Below are 23,021 nucleotides of genomic sequence, written 5' to 3'. Positions count from 1 at the left end.
GTGCACTGCTAAAAAGTTGAAGCCATTGGCCAAGCCAGTTACTTGCTTATTTAACTTCTTCAATACAACTTTCCAATTTAGAAAAAAGCTTTAAAGAAAATGCTTGCTTAACCTTTTAAAAATTACTAGACTGCAAATCTTGCGTGTCAAATTCTGGCATGAAGAGTCCTTCACCGTTAAGTTATTAAGTCCTGGCAGACCTATTGCAATTATTAACAGAACTCTAGCCACCGGGGTACAAATCAATATACTCTGGTTATAATTACATCTACCACAAGTAGCTCAGTTTGTGAACTACGTAAACCCCTATGGAATTATTATGCAACTCAGAACTAGTCAAATGAGTTTGGAAGAGCTATGTGTGGACACTAAGAAAGACTTCCAGCAGCACTGGTCTGCACATAAACACAACTGATCGATTTACACTAAACATTTCTACAACTACATAAAAAAGTAATAGTTTTACCATATTTTCTTTCCCTGAGAAAAGCACTCTAACTACAAAGGTCTTTGGATGCCATTGGTACAGTGAATAAACATGCATCTCTTGCACTGCTACTCAACGATACAGACTTCCATGTTGATCAGACTTAGTTTTGGCATTTTCATTCAAAATAAACCTTACTCTCCAGGAAAGTGGAACTGGAATGGGAACAAAAGATGACTAAAAGTCTAGTACTAAAACTGGTTTATCTGTGGTGATTTGTTATTGCAGACTGGAATGCATAGCTAGCACACTTCATGAACACAAAGTCATTAAGGGCACAATTTACCTCATCTATTTAACCTAAAATTGATATTGGTTTTGAAAACTTTAATATAATACAAAAAGTTTTCAAATATGTTTTTGGAAAGCATGCTTTTCTTTTTTTCCCCAGGGGCTTAACTTACGTTTTTAGTGAACATGATAAACATCATGAGAGTTAGGACTTCAAATACAATAAAACAGCGCACAGCGGAAGAATGAAGTCAGGAACCATTTTATTTCTATCCAGTTTTGCAAGTATTTAGGATGGCATAAGAGCTCATTTCACCACTATAATTTATGAAATTATTACATCCCTAGAAGAGGCAAAGCTTATAATGTTTCCTGGTTTTCCCTCCCAAACACTTATAAGATGTGTGATTATTTGGTTTAACTGTGTCTTTCTGTCCTTATCTAATACAAACCTTCTTCATCCTCTCCCCAGCCACGAAAATACAGTAGTTGAGTGTGGAGAAGAAGCACTGAGGCAGCCAGTAATGAGAAATTATGAAAATGTTTAACAGCAACATACACTACACTAACATCTGGGATGCTCACAACATACAGAAGACAACTTTGCGACTATATCGTGTTCTGTTTGCCATCATCATCTATGGAGATCAGTACTGTAACACTGGCTTTCTAGTACACGCGCACAACAGTTACTTCAAGTTCTTCCAATTCCTCCCAATTTCTAGGCAACAATTCATTTTGTATTTACTATTTTTAAGACAAAATACTGAAACTGGTTTCAGGTATTGCTGTCCAACTGATTTTAAGAGCAAGATTCAAATGGCATCTTCCACAATTATAGTATTAATACTCAGTACTTGTCAAAGCTTTAAAAATTAAGGTATGTTGAAAAATTACTTTCAGTATACCCCATGCAACTGAACTGCTCAAAAGTTTAAATTCTTAATTCAACAAATTCTAAGTTAGTGAAGAGTTCATACTCAGAAACTAATTCCAGACAGTTCTTAGACCTCATATGGCAGGAGATGAAACTGTTTAAAATTATCACTATCAAGAAAAAAATCCCACTGGAAAAAAAAAAGTATATACACTCTCACTATAGCCAGACAATCCACTTTTCCACTTCAATACTATAATTATCATAAGCATTTAACTGAACTATTTCAACCAGTAGAACCCAACCAACAATTCATATTTCATATTTTTCAAACACATGATTACCTGTTAAAGGCTGCATTTTTTGTTCGAATTTAAGTATTTTTTCCTTTCCAATACAATCAACTCAGTTCAATGCATTTAAGTTTAAGACTGATTTGTAAACTGTTACCTCTCCTTCACTTCTCTCCACCTATATAGATCTTTAGAGAGATATTAAGCAAAAGGCTTATAGAATGCAGCGATGCCGTTTCATTTTAAACTTAGGACTTATCTGAGCATGTCTGCAAACGCTCTCTTACACGAGATGGAAGTGTTTTTAACAACCTTTCTTCTACAATTAGACTGTTCCGCTTTAAGAACTGACATTCTTCGAGTTCAGCAGGAAGTGATTCAAGATAGTTTCCAATGAGCTCTAACTGAACAAGATTCAGTAGCTGACCCACAAGAGGGGACAAATTCATCAGACTGTTATTTCCCAGAAGAAGAAATTGCAGCTTTTTGCACTGAAATAATCCATCAGGCAGCATTTCAATCTAGAAAAAGGAAAGAAAAGATCAAAAATAATGTACGTTAGAAGTCATTAGTCTACATGCAGCTGCGTATTTTGGTATTTCCTGGGTTTATTTTAGGATTAAAAAATCCCTCTTAGTTTGTGGAAGGATAAGGAAAGGGAAAATAGTAATGCTTCTATGATTATGCAACAAAGTGCTTAAGAACACTACAATGGTTTTATATACCTGTTTTGCTATGAAGATGCTTAGCTACTGGCAGAAGTGGAGAAGTAAGCATGGTGGGGTGAGCACATACATGCACAGAAACGTGTACAAGTTGTGCACATGCAGGTGGCAGGGGAAGCAAATAGGCTACTGTCTCCTAGGAATCACTTAATGAAGACTGGAGACACATTAGCAGCTCCTGGCTTGTGAAACCTGTACACGTAGTTACCTGTGCATACGCTAGTAACTTAGTCCCAGTCCACACTACTGACACACAACATCCAAAACCCAAACTCACCTGTGAACGCAATTATAAACCTCAAAAGTCTTAAGTCACAAACCTGGACACCCCCCTAATTAACCAGACAGTTTAGCACTGCTGATGAGGTGACCAGCTATGATTATTTCCCTCTTCCCAAACAGACAGCTGAGCTGCTTGTCAACTAGCTGTTGATTCACTACCACTTTCAGTTTGACATTAAGGTAAAAATTTAACACTGTTCTTTTCCATTAAAATACTACATAGGATAGACAGCTGCAGAGAAAGGGAAAATACATTTCTACAGCCATCGTAATGTATACTACCTGGATCAGAGCCCTCAAGCTGCTACAGACTGGTATAGTACTTACTCAGTATTATGGCTTTGATGACACAGAAGCTTTAGTAATTAAACAAGCCCCACCCCCTTTTCAGCTTTACTGGGTTTAATCATGAACACCACAAAAGCATTTTGAACCAGAGGCTGTTCCAGAAGAAATGGTACGTTAAGTCACTATTTGATTTTTATTTTTTTTTTAAAGTAGTAATTCAAAGTTCTACTTACATGGTTTTTTGTCAAAGCCAAGTACTGCAGATTGGTCAGATAACCGATTTCTTCAGGGATGGAGGTTAGCTTATTATAGCTAAGATCCAAATAGTATAATTTTTTACAAAGAAATAGCTGCAATGGAACATTTTTTATATTATTATAATTTAGATACAATTGTTCCAGGTTTGATAACGCACCTATCTGCACTGGGACATATGAAATACTGTTGTGCCACAATTTTAAGCAAGAAAGGTTCTTAAGATGTTGAAAACTAATTATTTCTTCCACTGTTCTGAGATTATTTTCTTTTAAGTCAATTTCATGCAAATTGTTTAGGCTAAAAATGGAATGGGGAATGCGCTCTAAATCACAGCAGATTAATTCCAAGGTTCTCAGGTTTACCAGCTTCTTCAGGTTATTTAGCACTATCAGTTTATTTCCCTCATTGTTGATAGACAAGTGTTGTAAAGAAGGCAGAAGATCTGTAACCACTTGAGGTATACGGGAAAGGTTGTTCTTTAAATGAATTGATTTCAGACTTTTTAGCCCCTGAAAGCTTTCGTTGTATATGGAGTTGTGATGATCTAGCATGAAATATCCTGTTAAGCACAATTCTTGCAGGTTTTTTAGATGAAAAACCCAAAATGGAATTCTTCCCATCTCACTAGATTTCAGGCGCAATGTTTTCAGATTTTCTTCTAAAAAGCTGACTGCTGCATAATCCATAGTTAGTGATGAATGATAAACATTGAGTTCTTTGAGACTGACTAGCTGGGTCACAGCTGGAGGAAGTTTGGCTTCAGGAATGAGTTCCAGGCTTAGGACTTCTATTTCTGTCAGTTCAAAGACACTGTCTGGAAGACCATTTAACATGAAAAGGTGAAGTTCAATCTTGTCTTGGGAATTCCTTACTAGTTTATTTTTCAGTTTTTCCACTGACCATTCATTGTTAAGATTTATCTGTTTCAGTTTGTTTTCACTCAAATCAGACAGGAATATTGAGAATCGTTGGGAATAAAGAGGATCATACTGATCTGCCAAGTGGAGAATAAATGCAAAGTCGTTCTTTACATCAGGTATATCACTGTAATTACTTTTCTCTCTCAACTTCTCAAAAGAATATTGCTTAAGTGAACTTCTTAACATCCACCACAAACTATAAGTACAAGTTAAGCCATAGAAGATCACTAGAACAACATAAAATGAAGCCAAAACTTTAAAAATTTCTGCTAGTGAATAAACACACTGGTACCTTTTGTAGCCTGTAAAGGCTTGAACATTAACTACACAATCGATTTCAAGTGTAATAAATGATAAATAGTAGGGGACATAAATTATTATTATTACAAATACAATAACTTTCACTATAATCTGTTTCATATACACTGTATATATGACATCCTTCTCTTCAACATGTACTCTGAATTTCTTCACTTTTTCAAATATAGCTTTAGCTTGTTCCCCTTCTTTTTTGTCAAGAACACTTGAGGAATTTTCTCTTCCAGTTGTTTCCAAGCCAGGCTGCGAATATGGCAGGGACTGTCGGCTGGCCCCTATATCTACTGAACTCCCAGGTGATGAAATCACTGCTTTTGATTTGGCTATTGGCAACTTCCTCACAGACTGCTCAGCAACTGTTTCTGAGAGGGCACGTGTTGTCCATGGAGAATCAAAACACTTCTGAAGAATGGCTACAAAGTGCTCAAGCCTGGAGCTTGTACTAGGATAGTAAAGCCAGAAATTACTGCAAGCTGCAAAAATAAAGGTATGCAGAAGCACTAGGTATGGAAAAAATTTGGCAAACCAGTGAAGCTGTCTCTCATAACATACTGCATCAATATAGGAATACTGCTGCCGATGGAGATCATTCTGGATTTTAAGCGGGATGATTATCGGTGCTGCAGAGCCAGCCGACATGTTAAGGTTGGCTTTAACTAAATCCCAAGGCACGGCACAATGATTGTCAAATTCTAGCTTGCAAGGAAGACAACACAATACTCTGGTTTGAGTAAGCTGGAGAGCCCCAGCAAGCACAGCAACTAGCAGCATTATCATGGTGAGGTAATACCAGAAGACATCCCACCATGGTTTTAGTATGTGGTAGGATGACTGCGCATCTGCTAAGTATTTGAGTTCTGTTAGCGTGATCATGACTTTCACCTGTGAGAGAACAGCAGCTGGTAGAGGAAGAAAAGAAAAGAAATCTTTAGCAAATTGTTAAAATTGATTTATCTCACCATCAAACACTTGAAGCTTATTACTATTTTCAGAACTTTAAATGTGTAACATTTGGCCTAGCATCCAGAGCTTAGCCAAAGGATCCAAGAACTCCTGGCACCTAACCCTAGCCATCATCTTATTTATTTAAGGAAAGTTACTTGGAATGCAAAATTTTAAATGAAGAGTGAAAACTAGCATCAGAGATTAAGAGAAAGTATATTTTGACCAAACACTTGGGTACTGTTCACGTAGAAGCAAAAAGCTGGTATAACATAAAGAAGTGTCTGATACATTACTAGCAGTCCTTCACCACTGTCCTAAACTTACATAGCAGAAGTGAGCTCTCGTTTAGGGAAAATTACAAGATCAGAGCAATATTTTAACACAATGGCTCTTGTAATCTAAAAATTTCTAATAGATTAAATCATTCCACCCAGTTAAAGAATAAAGAATACACAAAAACTCTCAAAAGAGCAGTTTTGCATTACATATTCTTATGTATAATTCCCCGTCTTCTCCCATCAAGAGAATTAAGCACACTGACAGAATGAAAATGAAGCTAACAACTTGTTATAGTCCCATATTGTTATATATATAAAAATGGTACACCCCAGCAGCATAGGTTTGATTAATACTTACTTTACTAATTAAAGAGAACAAAATATAATACAGCACTGTTCAGTCAGGAGGTCTACACCTTTTAAAATTCCTTGGACATGCCATCTTTACATTTGTCTTCATTCTGGATGGAGAAAATATTCAATATACTTTTGTTTAGGTGAAGCCATTAAAACAAAGAGGAAACATTTCAGCTTTCATTAGAACTGCTGCCTTATTGCAGACATCAGGATCCATTAAGCTCTACAATGCTACAGCTACGTGAAATGGAATGAATGTACAAAGACATGATCACGTAGAACATGAAGTCAAAGTTTTGCACAGTCACATCAACACAAAAAAACCATGAAACCACCTACAGCTAACCCCATTTCAACCAGGGAGCATTTTTTTTTTTTGGTATGTCAAATAACTGTGTGACAATAAAATATGCAACATACAAGACTTCAAGAAGTAGAACTCAGTCACAGTTTTGATATACCAAGGTTTGGTACAAAGGCAAGTTTCTCAAATACAGAGGTCCGTATTTTGCATCCTGAAACAAAGTAATAAACTACCCTGGGTCCATGACAATGCTACGGACAATACCAGCTTTGGAAAAAAACTTACTATGAAGTTTGTTAAGCAGTACAGATATGAAACAATGGGGATATTCTGTGTTTTTCTTAATCATAAAGTCATTTATGTTGGAAAGGACCTTTAAGATCATTGAGTCCAACTGTTAAACTAACAGTGCAAAGTCTACCAATAAACCACATCCCTAAGCGCCATGCCTTTTAAACACCAGAGATGGTGACTCAACCGCTTCACTGGGCAGCCTGTTCCAATGCTTGACAACTGTTTCTGTGAAGAAGTTTTTCCTCCTATCCAATCTAAACTTCCCCTGGCACAAATTGAGGCCATTCCCTCTTACCCTATTGCTTGTTACTTGGAAGATGAGACTGACACCCACCTTGCTACAACCTCCTTCCATGTAGTTGTAGAGAGCAGCAAGGTCTCTCCTGAGCCTCCTTTTCTCCAGACTAACCACCCCCAGTTCCCTCAGCTGTGCTTCATAAAACTCATGCTCCAGACCCTTCCCCAGCTTTGTTGCCCTTCTCTGGGTACTTTCCAGCACCTCAACGTCTTTCGTGTAGTGAGGGGCCCAGAACTGTACACAGGATTTGAGGTGCAGCCTCACCAGCACCGAGTACAGGGGGATAATCACTTCCCTAGCCCTGCTGGCCACACTGTTTCTGATACACCAGGATGCTACCTGGGCACACTGCCAGCTCATATTCATAATATATTGGTACTGGACATTTCAATTCCAAACAGAGCTGACAGAGCTGTTATGAAAAGACAACAACAGCTAAACTAAGGCAGAACCTTATTCTTAGTCCACATTCACACCTGAAAGGAGAAGAATGGATGAAAATAACCCTTCTTGCATTGACAAGACTACTTTTAATAGTGTAGAAACTTACCAGGCCCACTCAAGGGAAAGCAGCTGAAGAAGGACACGATGGTTGCAATACACTCCTGGAGAGAAAACAAGTTGTCATCAGATCATGAAATATTTGGACTCCAATAACTGTATCAGAACAACAGCTCATTACTCCTCCCACACCAGTGTTTTAAAGATCCAACATTTAGTGAGCAAGATCTAACAAGATCTGTAAGATCTAGTTAGAATAATTTAAAGATGCCACCCACATCAAATTATTTACTTAGTCAACATCTTAAAGCTGCTTTTCCTAAAGCAGAGATAAAGTAATGGCCCTTGTCATTGTCCCCTTTCTAAGCACTAAAAGCCATTTAAACTCCACAGTTTTTGCATTTAAGTTATTAGTCCTGCAGCTGAGATGCTCTAACTATAGCTAAGAAATAACTATTTCTTCAATCACTCCAGCTCAACTTGCAAAACCCCCATCTATAAGATCTTTAAAATTAGTTCTTTTGGTATAATTCTTTGGGGTTTGAATATAAATTCATAAGTGTAAAAGGACAAAAAGATGCTAAACCCATCCAAACTAAGGCTTTCATTCTATCAAGAATATCTACCAAGACAGTGTCTCAACTCAAACCAAAACATGCTTTATTTGATTGTAGACAGAAAAATCAAAAGTACTTTTTTCCTTTCCAACCTAGAATTAAAACCTGTCAATTCTTCTCACTTGAACATTGTTACAAAAACGAAAGACTTGGGACCCCTGTTATAAGTTGTAAAGAACATGCTAAGACATAAATATGTTGAATGATTCAACATCAAGTAAGAGCAAAAGGTATAAACAGCATTATTTTTAACAAAGAAAAACATTTGAAAAGTCATAAGAATCGCTGAACTGGTTGAGAGTTTAAAATAGTGTGAAAGGTCTAATCAGCATGAGGATGGGAACAATTCTTTTCCTGACAAACATGTAAACTTTGTGAGGGACTTGAGCTTATTAGAGAAACTTACAAGTAACACAATTTAATAATGCACATCTGCACTTTGCACTTTTATACAAGGAACATCACTCTCCTGGTAACAAACATATTTTGGGGAATAAGCAAGGCTCTTCTTGAGTATAAGGGACAGAATTCAGAGTACAATAAAACAGTTAACGCTGTTTGATAAAGTTTTTTCTCAAAAAGAAAAACAGAAAATGGAACTTAAGCCAATTCAATGGAAAATATATTTGTATACGTGAGAATACACATAACCCAACACACTTTCTTCAAGCCATGCATTAATGCTCAAACAAAAAGCAGGGGGTTTTTTATATAGCTTGAGAACTCAAAGTGAGGCAGACCCATGTAATTTTGTAAGGTCTGTTTCTACAAAATGCTTTCTTTGTCACCTCCCTGCCTTGAACTGGAAAGTTGTTACTCCCTATCAACTATCCCAGGAAAAAAAGCTACATTCTTGCTGTGGCTTTACAACATTTTCTAGCAGAAAGCAAGTGTCACTATTAAGTTTTTAAACACTTTAATACCGGTCTTGTTAATGACTACTTTTTGAAACTTTCCAGTGACGCATGCATATTCATTACAATTCTAGGTATATGAAATAAAGCTTCCTACCAGAGAAGTACACAGTATATACAAGTATAATATAAACATGTGAATTATTAACGATAATTTTGCTAAAGACCATTTTCTTTCAAATCCTCTCTGTACGCCAGGAGTGACTAATCAAATGGAATAATGCTGAACCATAATGGGTTTGATAAATCTCATCTCCAGCAGTTCTCAACCCATATCAAAGCCATAAAAGCTTTTCAAAGTGGCCTAATTCAATTGGCAATCTTTCTTAGAAGATGAAAGACAGAAGTCTAGCCCCAGGGTAACTGATGACTTCAGAAGAGTTGCCCCAGACCAGTACTGGGACGCAGGCCAGAAAAATAAAGTAAGATCCTAACATCTAGGCAATTTTTTAGTTACTTCAAGACTTATAAATCTGGTCAATAGAAACATATCAAGAATATGAATTAGTATGGCTATCCTTTTGAAAAGTATTATCTAGAAGCATCAGACAGCACCCACCCCCACCTGCCAAAAGGTTACTTAACATTGCATTACTCGGCTGTTTGGTCACTACTTATGTAATTTTAGGACTGCTTACATAATTTTAGGCACATTTAGTTCGGGGTGGCTCTGCAGCGAGATGAAGGCCTTGCTTGTCCTCCCAAAAGAATAATGGATTGCAGGATGCCAATACCTGACAGAAGGCTATTTTTAAGGCTATGCTGGTTTCGCTAATTAAGTATTCAACTGATGTTTCAACACACTAAGTTAATTAAAATAGATTTATGCAACTAAAGCATACCTTGACAAATATTCCAGTGGACCCATAATCTTGCTTTTTTCCCCTTCTCCTCAAAGAAACACAGCCATCAAGTTTTCAGCCAATTCCCTTAGACTCACACTATTATTCCAACAGCATCATGTGCTTCTCAGCTGAGATAAGGAGATGTTGACATACTAAGTAAATGTGTCTGTTTCATCAATTTTCTATCAAAAGTGGTTCCTGAACTACAGTACCAACTTAGCTTCTAGCTGGTTTAAATGTATCACTTTTTCTTGCAAAGTTTTGAACACAGAATTAACTTCAATAATAAACTAAATATATAATCTGTTTTGCTTAATGGGTAGTTTTGAGACTCTCCTATGGGATTCCTAGTACCTGCTTATGGTCTCACATGCACAGCCTGAATATCCACTTGCAAATGAATGCTTAGAAATATTCCCAAAGAAAAAGTAACAAACTTTACCCCCCTACACGCTCATTGCTCAAAACACATCTTTTCCAGGCTAAAGCTTCCCCTTCTCTTGGCATGCTACCGCTTCCTTTGTCAAGTGTTCCCTAAACAACAAAAAGCCAGGTACTGCAAGAGTTGTGGGGCAGGTCTGACTTCATGAAGGATGATACTGTCATACGCGCTCCTAGCACATGCACTCAGATGACTGCCTCTCCCTTTGTCAAGCCTCCTATTGAGAAGGAACAGACTACTCAATTCAAGCATTACATTTGATACATGGTCTTTCAGAATCTGTACTTTGACCACTTGTGTGCCCATGCAGATCTTTCTGTTGGTGATTGTATTTTTGGATCTGTATTCCACTGAATGCAGAACAGCATGCAAACAAGATTAGAAAAGCTTCTTTCCAGTCCTTCTGAAGAGGCTCACAGGTGATAATTAAACATGTATAAGTGATTATCCTTCTGTATTTCATATAAACCTAAAGACATTCCCACACTCTATAATAACCAGCATATTCCCCAAGCACAGAATGTTCAAGGCTACAGTAACATTGTTACAAGTTTTCTGTATCAAGCTTTCAAACAATCTAAGACCCAAAATCCTTTCGTATGATCCAAGACCCTAATTACAACTACAGAGAACCTCAACCATCTGTGTCTGGATTAAATAGAGGTTTTGCCTTTCTTAAACACTCCAGCTTTCAAGACTACTGCTGAACATAAAATGCGGAACACTAATAGCAAAAGTCTTATGCTGTTTAAGAAGCAGTCCTTGCTCTCTGGAGAAGGCTGCTTACATAACATAGCCCAATAATTTTTTGGGGAAAAAAATTTAGTAACATTTTAAGTTTAAAATTTAGTAAGTTAGGCTACAGTTACATTTTTACTTTACATGGGTTACTCTGCTACTGATTCAGAATTAACTGCACTGCACACAAGCTGATAAAAAGTCTTTAAAAACTAATCAACTACTACCCAGCTGCACCGTTACCTAACTTCAGCAGGCTGAGAAAAGTAGAGTGCAACATGGCAAGTGTATTTTAACTTGTTTCCTCAACTACTCAAAAGCTTGAACATTCCTAGGTTCAACATAAAAGTCCTTAGAGTAAGTGAGAAAAAAAAATCTTAAATGCAGCTTCGCTTAAACTCAGAAAACTGGTCTTTATTATTTCTTTCTCTGGTATACTTAATTCAAGACAAACTTTATCTTGCAGTCTAATCTAAACTGAAAATAAATTCTACTCCACTTAAATTTGCTTTACAAGCACAAGACTTACTCTCGAAATCTGACTGTGCAGGATTAGATATGCTACATTATGCATTTCCAACCTATGCCTGCAGCATCCAGAAAAGACCATAGTCTTCCTTGAGCCCTATTAAATTAGCTCCGCACCAAATGCCATCAATATGCAAGTATTAAGCCTTTTCTCTATTCAAGGAAGGCCAGTAAAGAATCAAACTTTGGTTGTAAAATATGTCACTGGTCAAATACTCACTGGGAAGATCGATCATCTTCAAACATTATGGTTGCACAGGTAGTTAACATTACATACATATAGGCCACATGACAATGAAAAACATCAACGAGGTCTGCCTCTGTTACGGAACCTAACTCTCAATAGTGAATGGGAAGGAAAAAACAAGTCAACTATTTTGAGGGTTAAACTCTGTAATGAAGTTGTATTAAAAGATAGGTTTTAAAAAGCATGTTAAATGTCCTTTTTATTTCATACTAGCCTAGCCTGGACAACAATTTAAAATACAAATTCATATTCAGATATACATACTTTGACATAAGCACTTTCTCCAGCCCTCTCCTCAAGTTAAGTTCAAGGTGCTAAGGACTGTGTTCTAGCTAAAATAGAAGGTTACAACCTATGCTTCTAGAAAGACCTGTACTAACAAGAAAAACATTCAGTTTAAATCCAAGTTTAAGACCAAACACACTGTAGGCGAGACAAGCAGTTTATGCAAAAAAACCCTGCAAAACAAAAAGAAGAAAAAGTGATCAATAGGTACAAACGTGATTTTCTGAAAAAGTATGTTTCAGAGTTAAACAGGCAAGCAATCTAATGGTAAAAATCCTAAAGTCAAACGAAAGGTAGACCAGCTTTTTTTTTTTTGCATATAATCACGTCAACATCACTGATCTCTTTGAAAGCAAGCTGTCTACATTCTTGGCAAATACTAAATACTACTTGTGCTTTCCAAGATCCCTACCAAACTAAGTAGAATTCAAACTCCGAATCAAATCTGAACATTTCTAGTAAGCAATAGTTTGTATCACTTCAGTGCCCCAGCACTAACTTCAAATTCAGAGATGCATTTTCAAAACCACAGAAATTAAGGTTATATCAGGTGGTGACAGAAGTGTGACACAGGAAGGACTAACTACACAGTGATTTGAAGAATCAGTCAGCAGTATGCAGGCGAGCGGAGGTTATCTTTATTAGGCAGCGCTGGGTGCATGGGGGATCGCTCCACCAAAGTCATGCACACCAAGGGGACTTTTCAGTCCCCCCTTTACACAAGCTACTCATACCTATTCATTAGTTTTCCAAGAAATTGTTTACATATTCATTACAATTCTGAGAATTCATTTACATGTCTCGTGCCTGTGCAATGTCCTTGAGGAGCTGTCTCTACGTAGACTATTCCTTAGCGGCCATGTTTAAAGTCTTCATCTTCGCCATGTTGCATGTGCAACAGGAATCTAAGACAAAATGTCCCTTCTAAAGATAACCAACCCAAGGACTTATCTAAAGGATGACACACCTATGTTTAGTTAAAAGTCAGGAAATGTCCAAGGACCCTTATTGCCACATGACAGATGTACAGACTAAGTGGTACAGCATTCACTATTCAACAGACAAATATTATAGTGCTGGGATCTCCTCTTTCCTTGAGGACACAATAAGCTTTGCCAGACCTTTAATGGTCTCTTTAATTCTATTTAACTAAAAATATAAATATATTAACTTAAACCTAAGACATGTATTAGCATCTAAAATACCGACTACAATAAAACTGAAAGAAGCACCCATTTAGAAGAGAGTGCTTTGTACTGGTTATACAAAGAATCCAAAGAGTAAACTCACTTAGAGACATATTTTGTTCCACCATAATATTAAACTAATAATTTAACCTTTTTTTTGTATTCTCATTGGAAACTCTAGCACTCTTTTTAGAAAGCAGATTTTTTTTATTTGCTCCATTAATTTACATGTATTCCAACAGTTGTGCATTTCACATATTGCACTTTTTAAAGAAAATCATAAATAGAAAAATACTGCCAAAATTCCACATTACCCACTAAAACATAGCTCTGCTATCACAAATCTGCTTGGCAATTCCTAGAGAAACATAGCAAAACCCATTAACAGACAAAAAATAACTGGAAAGAGTTCCATAAGGCTTTTAAAAAGAGAGAAGACTGTAACAACCTGTAGTTCTGACTGGAAGACCATGACACATTGAGGTGTTAGCAATCCACTCTGGCCAGTTAACAGGCTCAAGCCTGTGCTGTGCAGATCTCTTGGCCACAGGATGAGTTTAGGCAGCTTGTAACAGAGGAATCTGCAGGCAGCTCCCACTTGGTACCAGCGATTACACCACCTGCATGTCCTTGTCTTTATCAAGAAGTCCAGCAAGCTCTCCTGTGAACATCTTTCCTGGTTTATAGTAGAAGTGATGCACAGAGTTGTTTTCACGTAAGAAAATTCTATAATAGCTTTAATGATCAAAATGAAGTAACCCTTCCTACAGGCAGGGTTGTGCTACACAAAGATTGCAGGCTTATTTGACGCTGTACAACTCACATTCCCAGCTTCTAAAGGGATGTAAGATTATCTATGTTATTCTCTTCCTTTATAGTGTCAAATCCAATAAAAAGCATTTTCAATTATACTACACAGAGTCTGAGTACTTTTCTTACAGAGATCATAGTGACCAGCACCTCTTGGTGCAAAACACAAAATAGATGGCCTTTCAGAAGGTCACATCTGCAACTCCCCTGAAATAAAAACAGGGGCCCAAAAAACTGAAACAAAGAACAAGTCCCAATTATCTGTTACGTAGCACCATACAGTCTGATCACACCTCATTCATTTCCAGTACAAAGAGGTTAGTATTTAAAGTGAAGCACTGTCTTCTGTAAACACCCTTTCCCTTTTTTTTGGCCCCATAACACTTTCAAGTAAACGAATCTTCAGTATTGAATAAGAAGAGAGGGGCATGCATTCCTACTACTTCCAAAACATCTATACAGCTTCTAAGAGCCTAAAGAATTGTATTTTTAAGCTTGGCATTAGACAGCCCATAACGAAGCACACAATTTAATGCAACAGAAAATCAGTTCATGTTAAGTCTCAAAAAGCTTCTTTGATAAAGTAAACTGCTTTCCAAACAAGCAGAGTGTAAGAGACTGAATCTAGGTTACAGAAAAGAATTTCCAGAGTGACTCCATTCTACACCAGCTAAGACAAAGTTGGTAATTTCACAAAAATTACAAGCAATTCACAGAAAAGGAGACAGGTCACAGGGCATGTTGAACAAAGAAAAGGTAGACTAGGAGAAGTAAGATTTAACACTTACAGGGACTGCAGCAATAGGAATATGTAAAAAATGTTCAGGTATGCAAACAAGTTTTTTGCTCTAACTTGCGAGTCATTTGCTGTAAGCAACCAAAAGAAGAGAGAAAAACCTTATCTGGACTAATCCTTTGTAGAAAGATGTGCCACCAATGACACAGCCCTAAAAGCAACAAAGACTGTCCTCCACTAACACCAAAGAAAATACTTGTAGCAGACAGGGGCACCATCCCTGTACATACCTCATCTGGATGCTTAAAGAGCATGATTATCCTGTTTCAAAAAAGCCAACAAAACCAGAATCAGAACTGCAAGACTAAATACTCAGAGGAATGGTGACGCTTAAAAGATTCCTAAAAAGAGACCAAGGGAAGTGGGCTTTCTAGCATAACAAAGAGGAATGAGAGTATGCCGGGGGTGGAGAGGAGGGGATAGAACAGCATGGGAAATGCAACTACCTTCTCAGGACTTAACGTACATAGCCAGTCTGTACTCAGCTAATGCAAACCAATGTGGGAGGAGACAACTCTATCCAGAGATGATTGCAGACATGCTATGTTGCCAAACATTCCAACACAAAGGTGTAATGGAAGGTATCTGGGAAGTGGCACAGATTATGCTCTTGAACAGTACCTAAAAGAGCAGGCCTCCTTCACTGTTCCCCCGTCCCCCAATTAGGTTTTAAAATCAGTACGGCAATGCTGAAGACAGAAATAGTACACCAATACTGCAAACAGCCGTTACTTCCCAGTTCCAAAGAAATCTTAGAGCAAGTTGGGAGCATTAAGTATGAAGTGTTTCCTTGGGTTTTCACCTATTCTTTCCTAAGCAAGGAAGATGACACCACAAGGAATCTCAAAAGGTCTAGACTGGAATGGGTATCCGTGGCGTGCTGTACCTTTTGGAGCTCTCCCAGAAACCATCTTACACAGGAGTACATCAAGTCCTTCATCCCAGTACTAGCATAGCTAACATAGTCAGACACCTTTCAACTGCATGAAATTTTCAAGCTCACTTATAATGCATTTTTATTCTCACAACCACATTCCAGGTTACTTCTCATGCTGAGAAATAGGAACACACAACCAGAAGACAATGGTATCAGCAGTATCCCTCCGGCATTCTAAAAGGAAGCCTCAATGGTATCTATTTAATTCTACATACCAAGATAAGTATACAGTAGAAAATTAGGTTTTATCCCCTTAGTTTCCAGAAGTCAGATAGATACTCATGATGTTTATTCATTGCACTGCTATGCTCAGGACATCAGAAAGCAAAGCAGAGGAAGGTAGCAATGGAGAACAGTCACAACTTAATATTACAAATCCTGCTTAAGTCGGGTAAGCATTTGGGTCAGTGTCGTAGTCCACAGGATATCATGTTCCTATACAATATAGCTCCTTAGATGGTAATGGAAATACCATGAGTACTGATGTATTAACTAAAGCATGTTCATATTCTGATTTGATACTTTTAGATAAAGGTCCTATAAGGAATTCAATAGCACTGCATTTAGACGAAGATGGAAGGGGCCAACATTCTTCATACCACATAAAATCCTGCTAGTTTTGCAGAGAGCAGAGTACTGAAATCCAATATTTTTAGATATTCAGAACCTTCATTCCACATTATTTTCCTAGCTCAGGCACTGCTTTCCAATACAACAACCATACCCAAAACCCAGTTAATAGGAATGTTTACCTCTGACAGCCAAGTATCTCTATGCAAGTAATCTTATTTCTCTCTACCTCAAATTGCTCAACTGTAAAATCATGGTAATGATTCTTCATAAAGTATTTGAATGAGGAACGCCTTACAGTAATAATACCTAAATTCCTACTAGATAGAGAGGCTTTCTGAACTGTACTACAGGTTCTGAGAGCTGGAAGCACACATGCTATTTACTTTTCCTAATAGTGGTCAGACAGTTTTCACTTTGCCTAATTTCAGAAATATGAATTTGTATTTATACTTCTTATTCTAGCTACAATTGTTTTGCTTTTTCTAAAATATGAATAGTTATCGAGTACAGTAAGTTAAAATTTCAACATTTGGCCCAAAAAGGAAACTGATGTTTTTTCAACATTTATAGACTGCCAAGACCAAACAATGTCCTATCAGGATAACAGATGTTGAGAACAGAAACATCAACTAAAGTCACCAATCAAAAATATATACCAAATACATTCTGTCTCTGCAAGGTAATTATTACCATGCACAAATATAGCTGCAAGATTTAAGAACAGTCAAAACCTAGTGTTCTGGTTTTAAGTTTTCCTGATGCTGCATAAGTTTCACAAAGAACTTTCCAGAAGGGAATATTATTACTTACACAGACAAGAATTTAACTGCATCTAGGAAAATATAATTATCAGGGCAGCAATACAGAAACACATCTGATTTCACTCTATTAGTTCTGACATTGGAAAGCTGATTCAGATTTTCAGTAGTGGCTCATATCTCTTCTGAGAGGCAGCAGCTTTTCATCTTGTTCAACATTTACTTTTAAAAGCCAGCCTAACAAGTTGAAATGCTTTATTCTAAGTGTTCAGTCTAAACATCCAAAATAAAATAATGAGAATAGAGAAGTTTCCAATTTACATCTGATTCAAACTCAGATACTCTTTGTATGCAAACTCTCCTGAAACTCATTTGTTGCCTTTTAGAGAACCTCCTCATCCCAAAGTAAAAAAAGAGAAAAACATGTGAAACTCTGCAGTCAAATACAAACTCACCTGAAATGGAATAGGTTTTATTAATCCTCTGGCAGGGAGCCTGCTGTCTACACAATCACCTCAATCTCTTAAGTATCTTCCTGTTCATATTACTCTACATTATGTATTTATTATCTGGACAAAGCAACCACCTACATAATCTTTTCTTTTACTAATGTGAAAGGACTGAAGGACAAAGTTCACATTGCACATACTGTGTAGTAACATATGTGCAAATCACATATCAATGTCTAAACACACCTCTACAGTTTCGGAGAACTGCACACACACACATGCGATCATGAGAGCTAAAAGTGGTGTTATGCTTATCAGTAGCATCTCCCAGAACAATGCTAAGTTTCAGAACCGTGTACAAGTGATCAGACTTGAATGCTACAGTAAACCTATAGCAATGCTGCTTAGTTTCCTACACACAAAGTTAGCGCAGCACCTGTGTTCACACTTTATGCTTGCATCAAGCCCAAGTATGCTGTGCAACATCGAGTCTTCTACTGCGCAAAATTTCCTTTTTGAGTAGGCTGGCTGAGGAGACCCAACAACTGGCAAGTTTTTTTCAGACAGTAATACTACAAGAAAAACACTTTTTGGTATGAAGCCAAGCTATATAACTTCAAAAACAAGAGCCAAGGTTTTATCATCACTTGAATCATTAAAAAGTTTGAAGTAAAAAACCTCTAGCCCCATATTTATAAGACAGAGTAACAGTTTGAAGCAAAGCAGACACTACTTTTAACAATTCCAGTAAGGCACTTGAAGTGAGACTGGATATGTCAAGACTCAAGCAATATTTTGGTGCTTTCCTGATTTTGAGTCAGTGTCATTGCAAAGTTAGTATTTAAACAACATTAATGTTTAACAAAAAAACATTTACTTAGAAAACAGTTTTCCTGTACTGCAGAGGAACCCGCAAAGTAATAACCATTTTTGCACTTCCATTGGCATGGGTTGGAAGTGATAGTTTATCTTGTTAATAATTTAAACACAGCCTGGAAACAGACAGTTTTTAGTTAGAACTTTTCAAATGCCCTCCCTTCTTCAAATATTTTGGATTACACAATAAATGCACCATCAAGATTTTGCTTTCATTCAGATGGAAAAAAATTAGTTTAAAGGATCAATGCTTTAGTATTAGATTCTAGATTTGCAGTTCTTAAATTTCAGCTCAGTAGACTTTTACATTTGCATACAGATGAACTTTAGCTACCAGAAAATATCTAAAGTAAATATCTGACAACCTGAAGTACTCATAGAATACCAATAGTTTCCCCAGAAAACTAAGGCAATAATGTCTGGGAAATCAGGGGTTACATTTTCCTGGGGTTTAAAGTGAGAGCTTTAAAATCAATACCACTTCAATTAATTAAGCCTGAGTAAACTACACAGCCATAGCTTTGCAGCTGCTGTGCCACAAAACCGAAACTTGGTTTCCACATTAAACTAAAACCACAGCTCAAACTAGTATCTCCCAAAGAAACAAATACATATATATTTATAACAATGTATTAAGCCTACTAGAAATTAGCAGCAACAAAACCAGATTGTGTTGCTACCATATTCTTAATTGGTATCACTGGATCCCTTACTGGCATTTTGAATCCCTTCAGTTACCCACAATCAACTAAATTCTCAATTTCAGTTCAAGAAATTCTCTTCCAGTTTACAGTATCAGAACACATTGCGAAGTTAAGCACTTTTGATAGAAATGCATTCATATTGTTTAATTCAGGGTGCTTGAAGACACTATTTTGAAACAGAATGGCACCAATGAGAACTAAATTGAAGGTACTCCATTACAAGTTTTCTCTGCAATTCCCTTCCAGTTGTTGAAAGACCCTGGAATCCTCTTGGGTGTACATCAGAGGAGGGTTTGCCAGCACTATACCCAAACCCACATTTGCAATAGCTTTCCCGAGAGCTGCATCATCTGCCTTCTTTCCAGTGTACTATACTGCTAGAAAGTGCAGCCTTTTCATATGGGTATGTTTAAATCAAATAATTGGGGGAACTATTAATAAGTATTAGGAAACTTTAGTTCCATATTGAATTTCAAGTTGATTTCCACTAACTAGAAATTAAATCCAGAACTAGTTCATAGCACACTAAAAACTCTCGGGGAAAAGAATCACCAAACCCAAGCAAAACTACGATAAACTGAAGCCTGCTTACAAAGTCTGGTAAAACTCTAATTGGAATCTATACACAAGATAACTCATACAAATAAGCAGTTCAGTTATTGATAATTTAAGACCACATGATTAATAACAAGCTTTCTGACATTAATGAGGCAGACAGCCCACATGGTAGTGGTAGGGTTAAATGTAGCTGAGAGGCTGTGGCCTGCATTTTATTATCAGCTACCAGAAAGCACAGTTAGAAGTTTGTCATGTGTGGCTCCCAACTCGCTCCATACAGGATACAAACATGTATTAGACAAGGCATACCACAGCTTGCCACCAGTTAAGCAGAATAAAACTTATTATTTATTAGTAAATTAATAATAGATGTATGTTGCCAAACCCACATATAACATACACGATTTAAACATTAAAATGACAGCATATTTAAATATTAGAATATTAATTCCACTTTACATTCCTTGCCCTTCTACATCTTCAAAACCACAGCACAAACTTCTAACTTATCTTTTAAAAGAGTAACTGCAAGAGCAACTGGGAGAATAGCACTATTTGCAAGACAACAGCTGAACAGCTGTTACAGGGCTGCCTACAGAACAGCTCACAGGTTAGCACACAGAATACAGACAGCAGGGCGAAACATTTAGATAGGCAACACAGAGACCAATATAAACCATACGTTATCCCCTTAGTCACATAAAATATCCATTTCTAATCCTAGCCGAGTAAAGCTTTATGGCTTTAGCAGTAGGCATTGTAAGCTGAAGTAGTATTACTAGCGCCAGCCATACCTGTAGCATGTCAGGCAGAGCAGACACAGCAGCAGCCTAAAGGAACACAGGATTTTTTCCCCTCCACACCCCCCTCCAGAAATCCATTACAAAAATACTTCTTGGCAGTGACATACCGCTCTACAAAGTTCATTTTACAATGCTGAAATACTTAGGGATGTTTCTTTAGCACTCTTGGTCCCTCTCTAAAATTTACTCTACAAGCTTTCATCAATCTTGAGCAGCTGTACTGATATCTTGCAAGAAACAAAGGGCAATTTTCTTTTTCTCCCCATGAGAAACCTACTTTCTCGATAAAGGAAAAAAAAAAAAATAAGTCAGACTAGCAACTCTCTTCTCTCAAGACTGCAAGCAAACAAGTATGTTAATACTGCAAATTTCTAAAAGTTACATGAATCCTACTGAAGCTGAAACTCAGTTACATTTCAGTAGAATGCTAAAATATATGCCAACATAAAACTCTGTAACAAACATTTTCTTATCTACCTACAATGGAATGTTTTACACACTTGAAAAACCCTTAAGAAAACCGCTACGTTATCCTAAGTATTGGTTTTCTACTACAGTCATTCTCTGGTCTGCTCTCATTTCATATCCCTTGCCCTACTCAGCACCAGAGATCCTGAAGAAAAGCACTACTTAGGATAACTCTTCCATGCCCCACAGAGTCAACTGAGTTACACAGAGTAAAGAAAACATGCACAATACACTCAGACAACAAATAATGAGTTTTGCAAGTGACAGACTACAAGATTTCAACTCTGAAAGCCTTGTGGGCTTCCTCCCCCCACCCCCTGTCTTGAGAGTTTAAGAGTCCAAACAAGGTAGATCAATAAGCCCTGATCTGTCGCCCTCTCTACTGGGAAGGTAGATAAGGAAAAATTCTGAGACCACAGGAGACAACCAGTGGCTTAGCTTATCACTTCAGCAAACAGACAAGGAAACCTGGGAGTCAGCAGAACACATAGCTCAAATACTTGAAACTGCAAGTGACCATATAGCTCCTAGCTTATTCTAACGCTACCTCAATGTTATTGTTTAAAATCGCCACCGTAAGTGCCAATTCAAACACATTTTACCCGACCAGCATAATTAATGGCAACCTTCATATAAAATTAAGCTTTAGGGAAGCCTGCTTTAATCACTCCTACAGAACTGGTTAATTGCAGTATTCACCACAGACAAATTCTTAATTGAAGCCAGGAAGCTGCCTCAATTTCACCACAGAACAGGCTGGCACAAAGCGAGCCTTATGTCACTATAACCACGCTGTTAGGATGCAAGTAAAAGCTAACATGCGAGAAACCCCCTGCTAACGATCGCTGCCTTGCTGGGGGTGAGAAATGCACTGGCCAGACAGAAGAAAGAAAGAAAACAACAAAGCGGACGCTTCTGGTTTAACAGACGGTGCTGTCAGGCCTCAACGCCAAGCTCCAGCCTTCCCCCACCCCCCACCCCGAGGGGCCGGAGCTCGGCACCCGCCTGCCGTTCGCCCACGGGCAGGTGCCGCCGCACCTGGGGCCGAAGGTGGCAGCTGCCGCCCGGCCGCGCCGAGCCCCGGCGCAGGCAGGAAGCCCCAGGCGACCTGTGGCGCCCCGGGTCGCTTGAGGACACGTGTAAATATCGGTTACGCAAATCAGAAAACGGTTTTCTTCCGAGCCCCACCCGCAGGGAGCGGGGCGGCCGCCAGGCCCCGGGGTGGGCACGGACTCGCTCCAGCGCCCCGGGGCCATCGCTCCCCCCCCCCCGGCCCCGCCGCGGCCGGCCTGCGGGGAAGCGGGCAGGTAAACGGCCCTGCCGAGGGAAGGGGCGGCCGCCGCGCAGGCTCACCGGGCCGCCCAGCAGCCCCCTCCCCTGCTGCAGGCGGAGCGGGCGCCCCGGCCCCTCAGAGGGGCGGGAAGGGCGAGGGCGGCCTCCCGGCGGCGGCGAGAGCCAGCCGCACCGGCGCCCCCGGGAAAGCCCCGCTCCGTCATGCCCCCCACCCGCTCCCCCTCCTTCTGCCCGTCCCTCCCGGGGGACGCGGAGCACCTGTCAGCGGCGGCCGCCCCTCACTCACCTGGCAGCAGCACCGCCTCGCCTCCCCTCCCGCCCGGCCAGCCCGCCCGCCACAGCCGCGCCACGGCGTGCCGCCCGCGCGCTCCGTCCGCGAGGGCGCCGGCAGCGCAGCGCGAGGCACCGGCTCCAACCGGCACTTCTCGGCTCCGGCCCCGCCCCCGCCCCGCCGCCCTCGTTACGTTACCGGCCGTACCAGCCAATGGGGCGCGGCCGGCGGAACCGCTGACAGGCCGCGGGGCGGGGGAGGGGGCT

At 38.9% G+C, this 23,021-nt stretch overlaps 1 protein-coding gene across 3 annotated transcripts; it reads right to left on the bottom strand.

Moving 5' to 3' along the window:
- Positions 1 to 964: 964 nt before the first annotated feature.
- Positions 965 to 22,912, bottom strand: LRRC8B (leucine rich repeat containing 8 VRAC subunit B). 3 transcript variants are annotated; one of them, XM_056355725.1, is made up of 5 exons: positions 22,771 to 22,912; positions 7,706 to 7,760; positions 6,261 to 6,363; positions 3,417 to 5,578; positions 965 to 2,409 (listed from the first exon to the last, which is right to left on the bottom strand). In XM_056355725.1, exons 4-5 carry the CDS (start codon positions 5,550 to 5,552, stop codon positions 2,137 to 2,139), a joined length of 2,409 nt encoding a protein of 802 aa, XP_056211700.1. In that variant the 5' UTR covers positions 5,553 to 5,578; positions 6,261 to 6,363; positions 7,706 to 7,760; positions 22,771 to 22,912; the 3' UTR covers positions 965 to 2,136. The 3 variants fall into 3 exon arrangements, with proteins under 3 accessions (XP_056211700.1, XP_056211701.1, XP_056211702.1); XM_056355726.1 differs by lacking the exon at positions 22,771 to 22,912 and adding an exon at positions 21,891 to 22,191; XM_056355727.1 differs by lacking the exon at positions 22,771 to 22,912 and adding an exon at positions 10,030 to 10,140.
- Between the last annotated feature and the right edge of the window lie 109 nt (positions 22,913 to 23,021).

This window comes from Falco biarmicus, chromosome 11, assembly GCF_023638135.1.
Source record: "Falco biarmicus isolate bFalBia1 chromosome 11, bFalBia1.pri, whole genome shotgun sequence".
Classification (NCBI taxonomy): Eukaryota; Metazoa; Chordata; class Aves; order Falconiformes; family Falconidae; genus Falco; species Falco biarmicus.
Note: the sequence above shows the minus strand (reverse complement) of the source record. Positions and strands in the feature narration are given on the sequence as shown.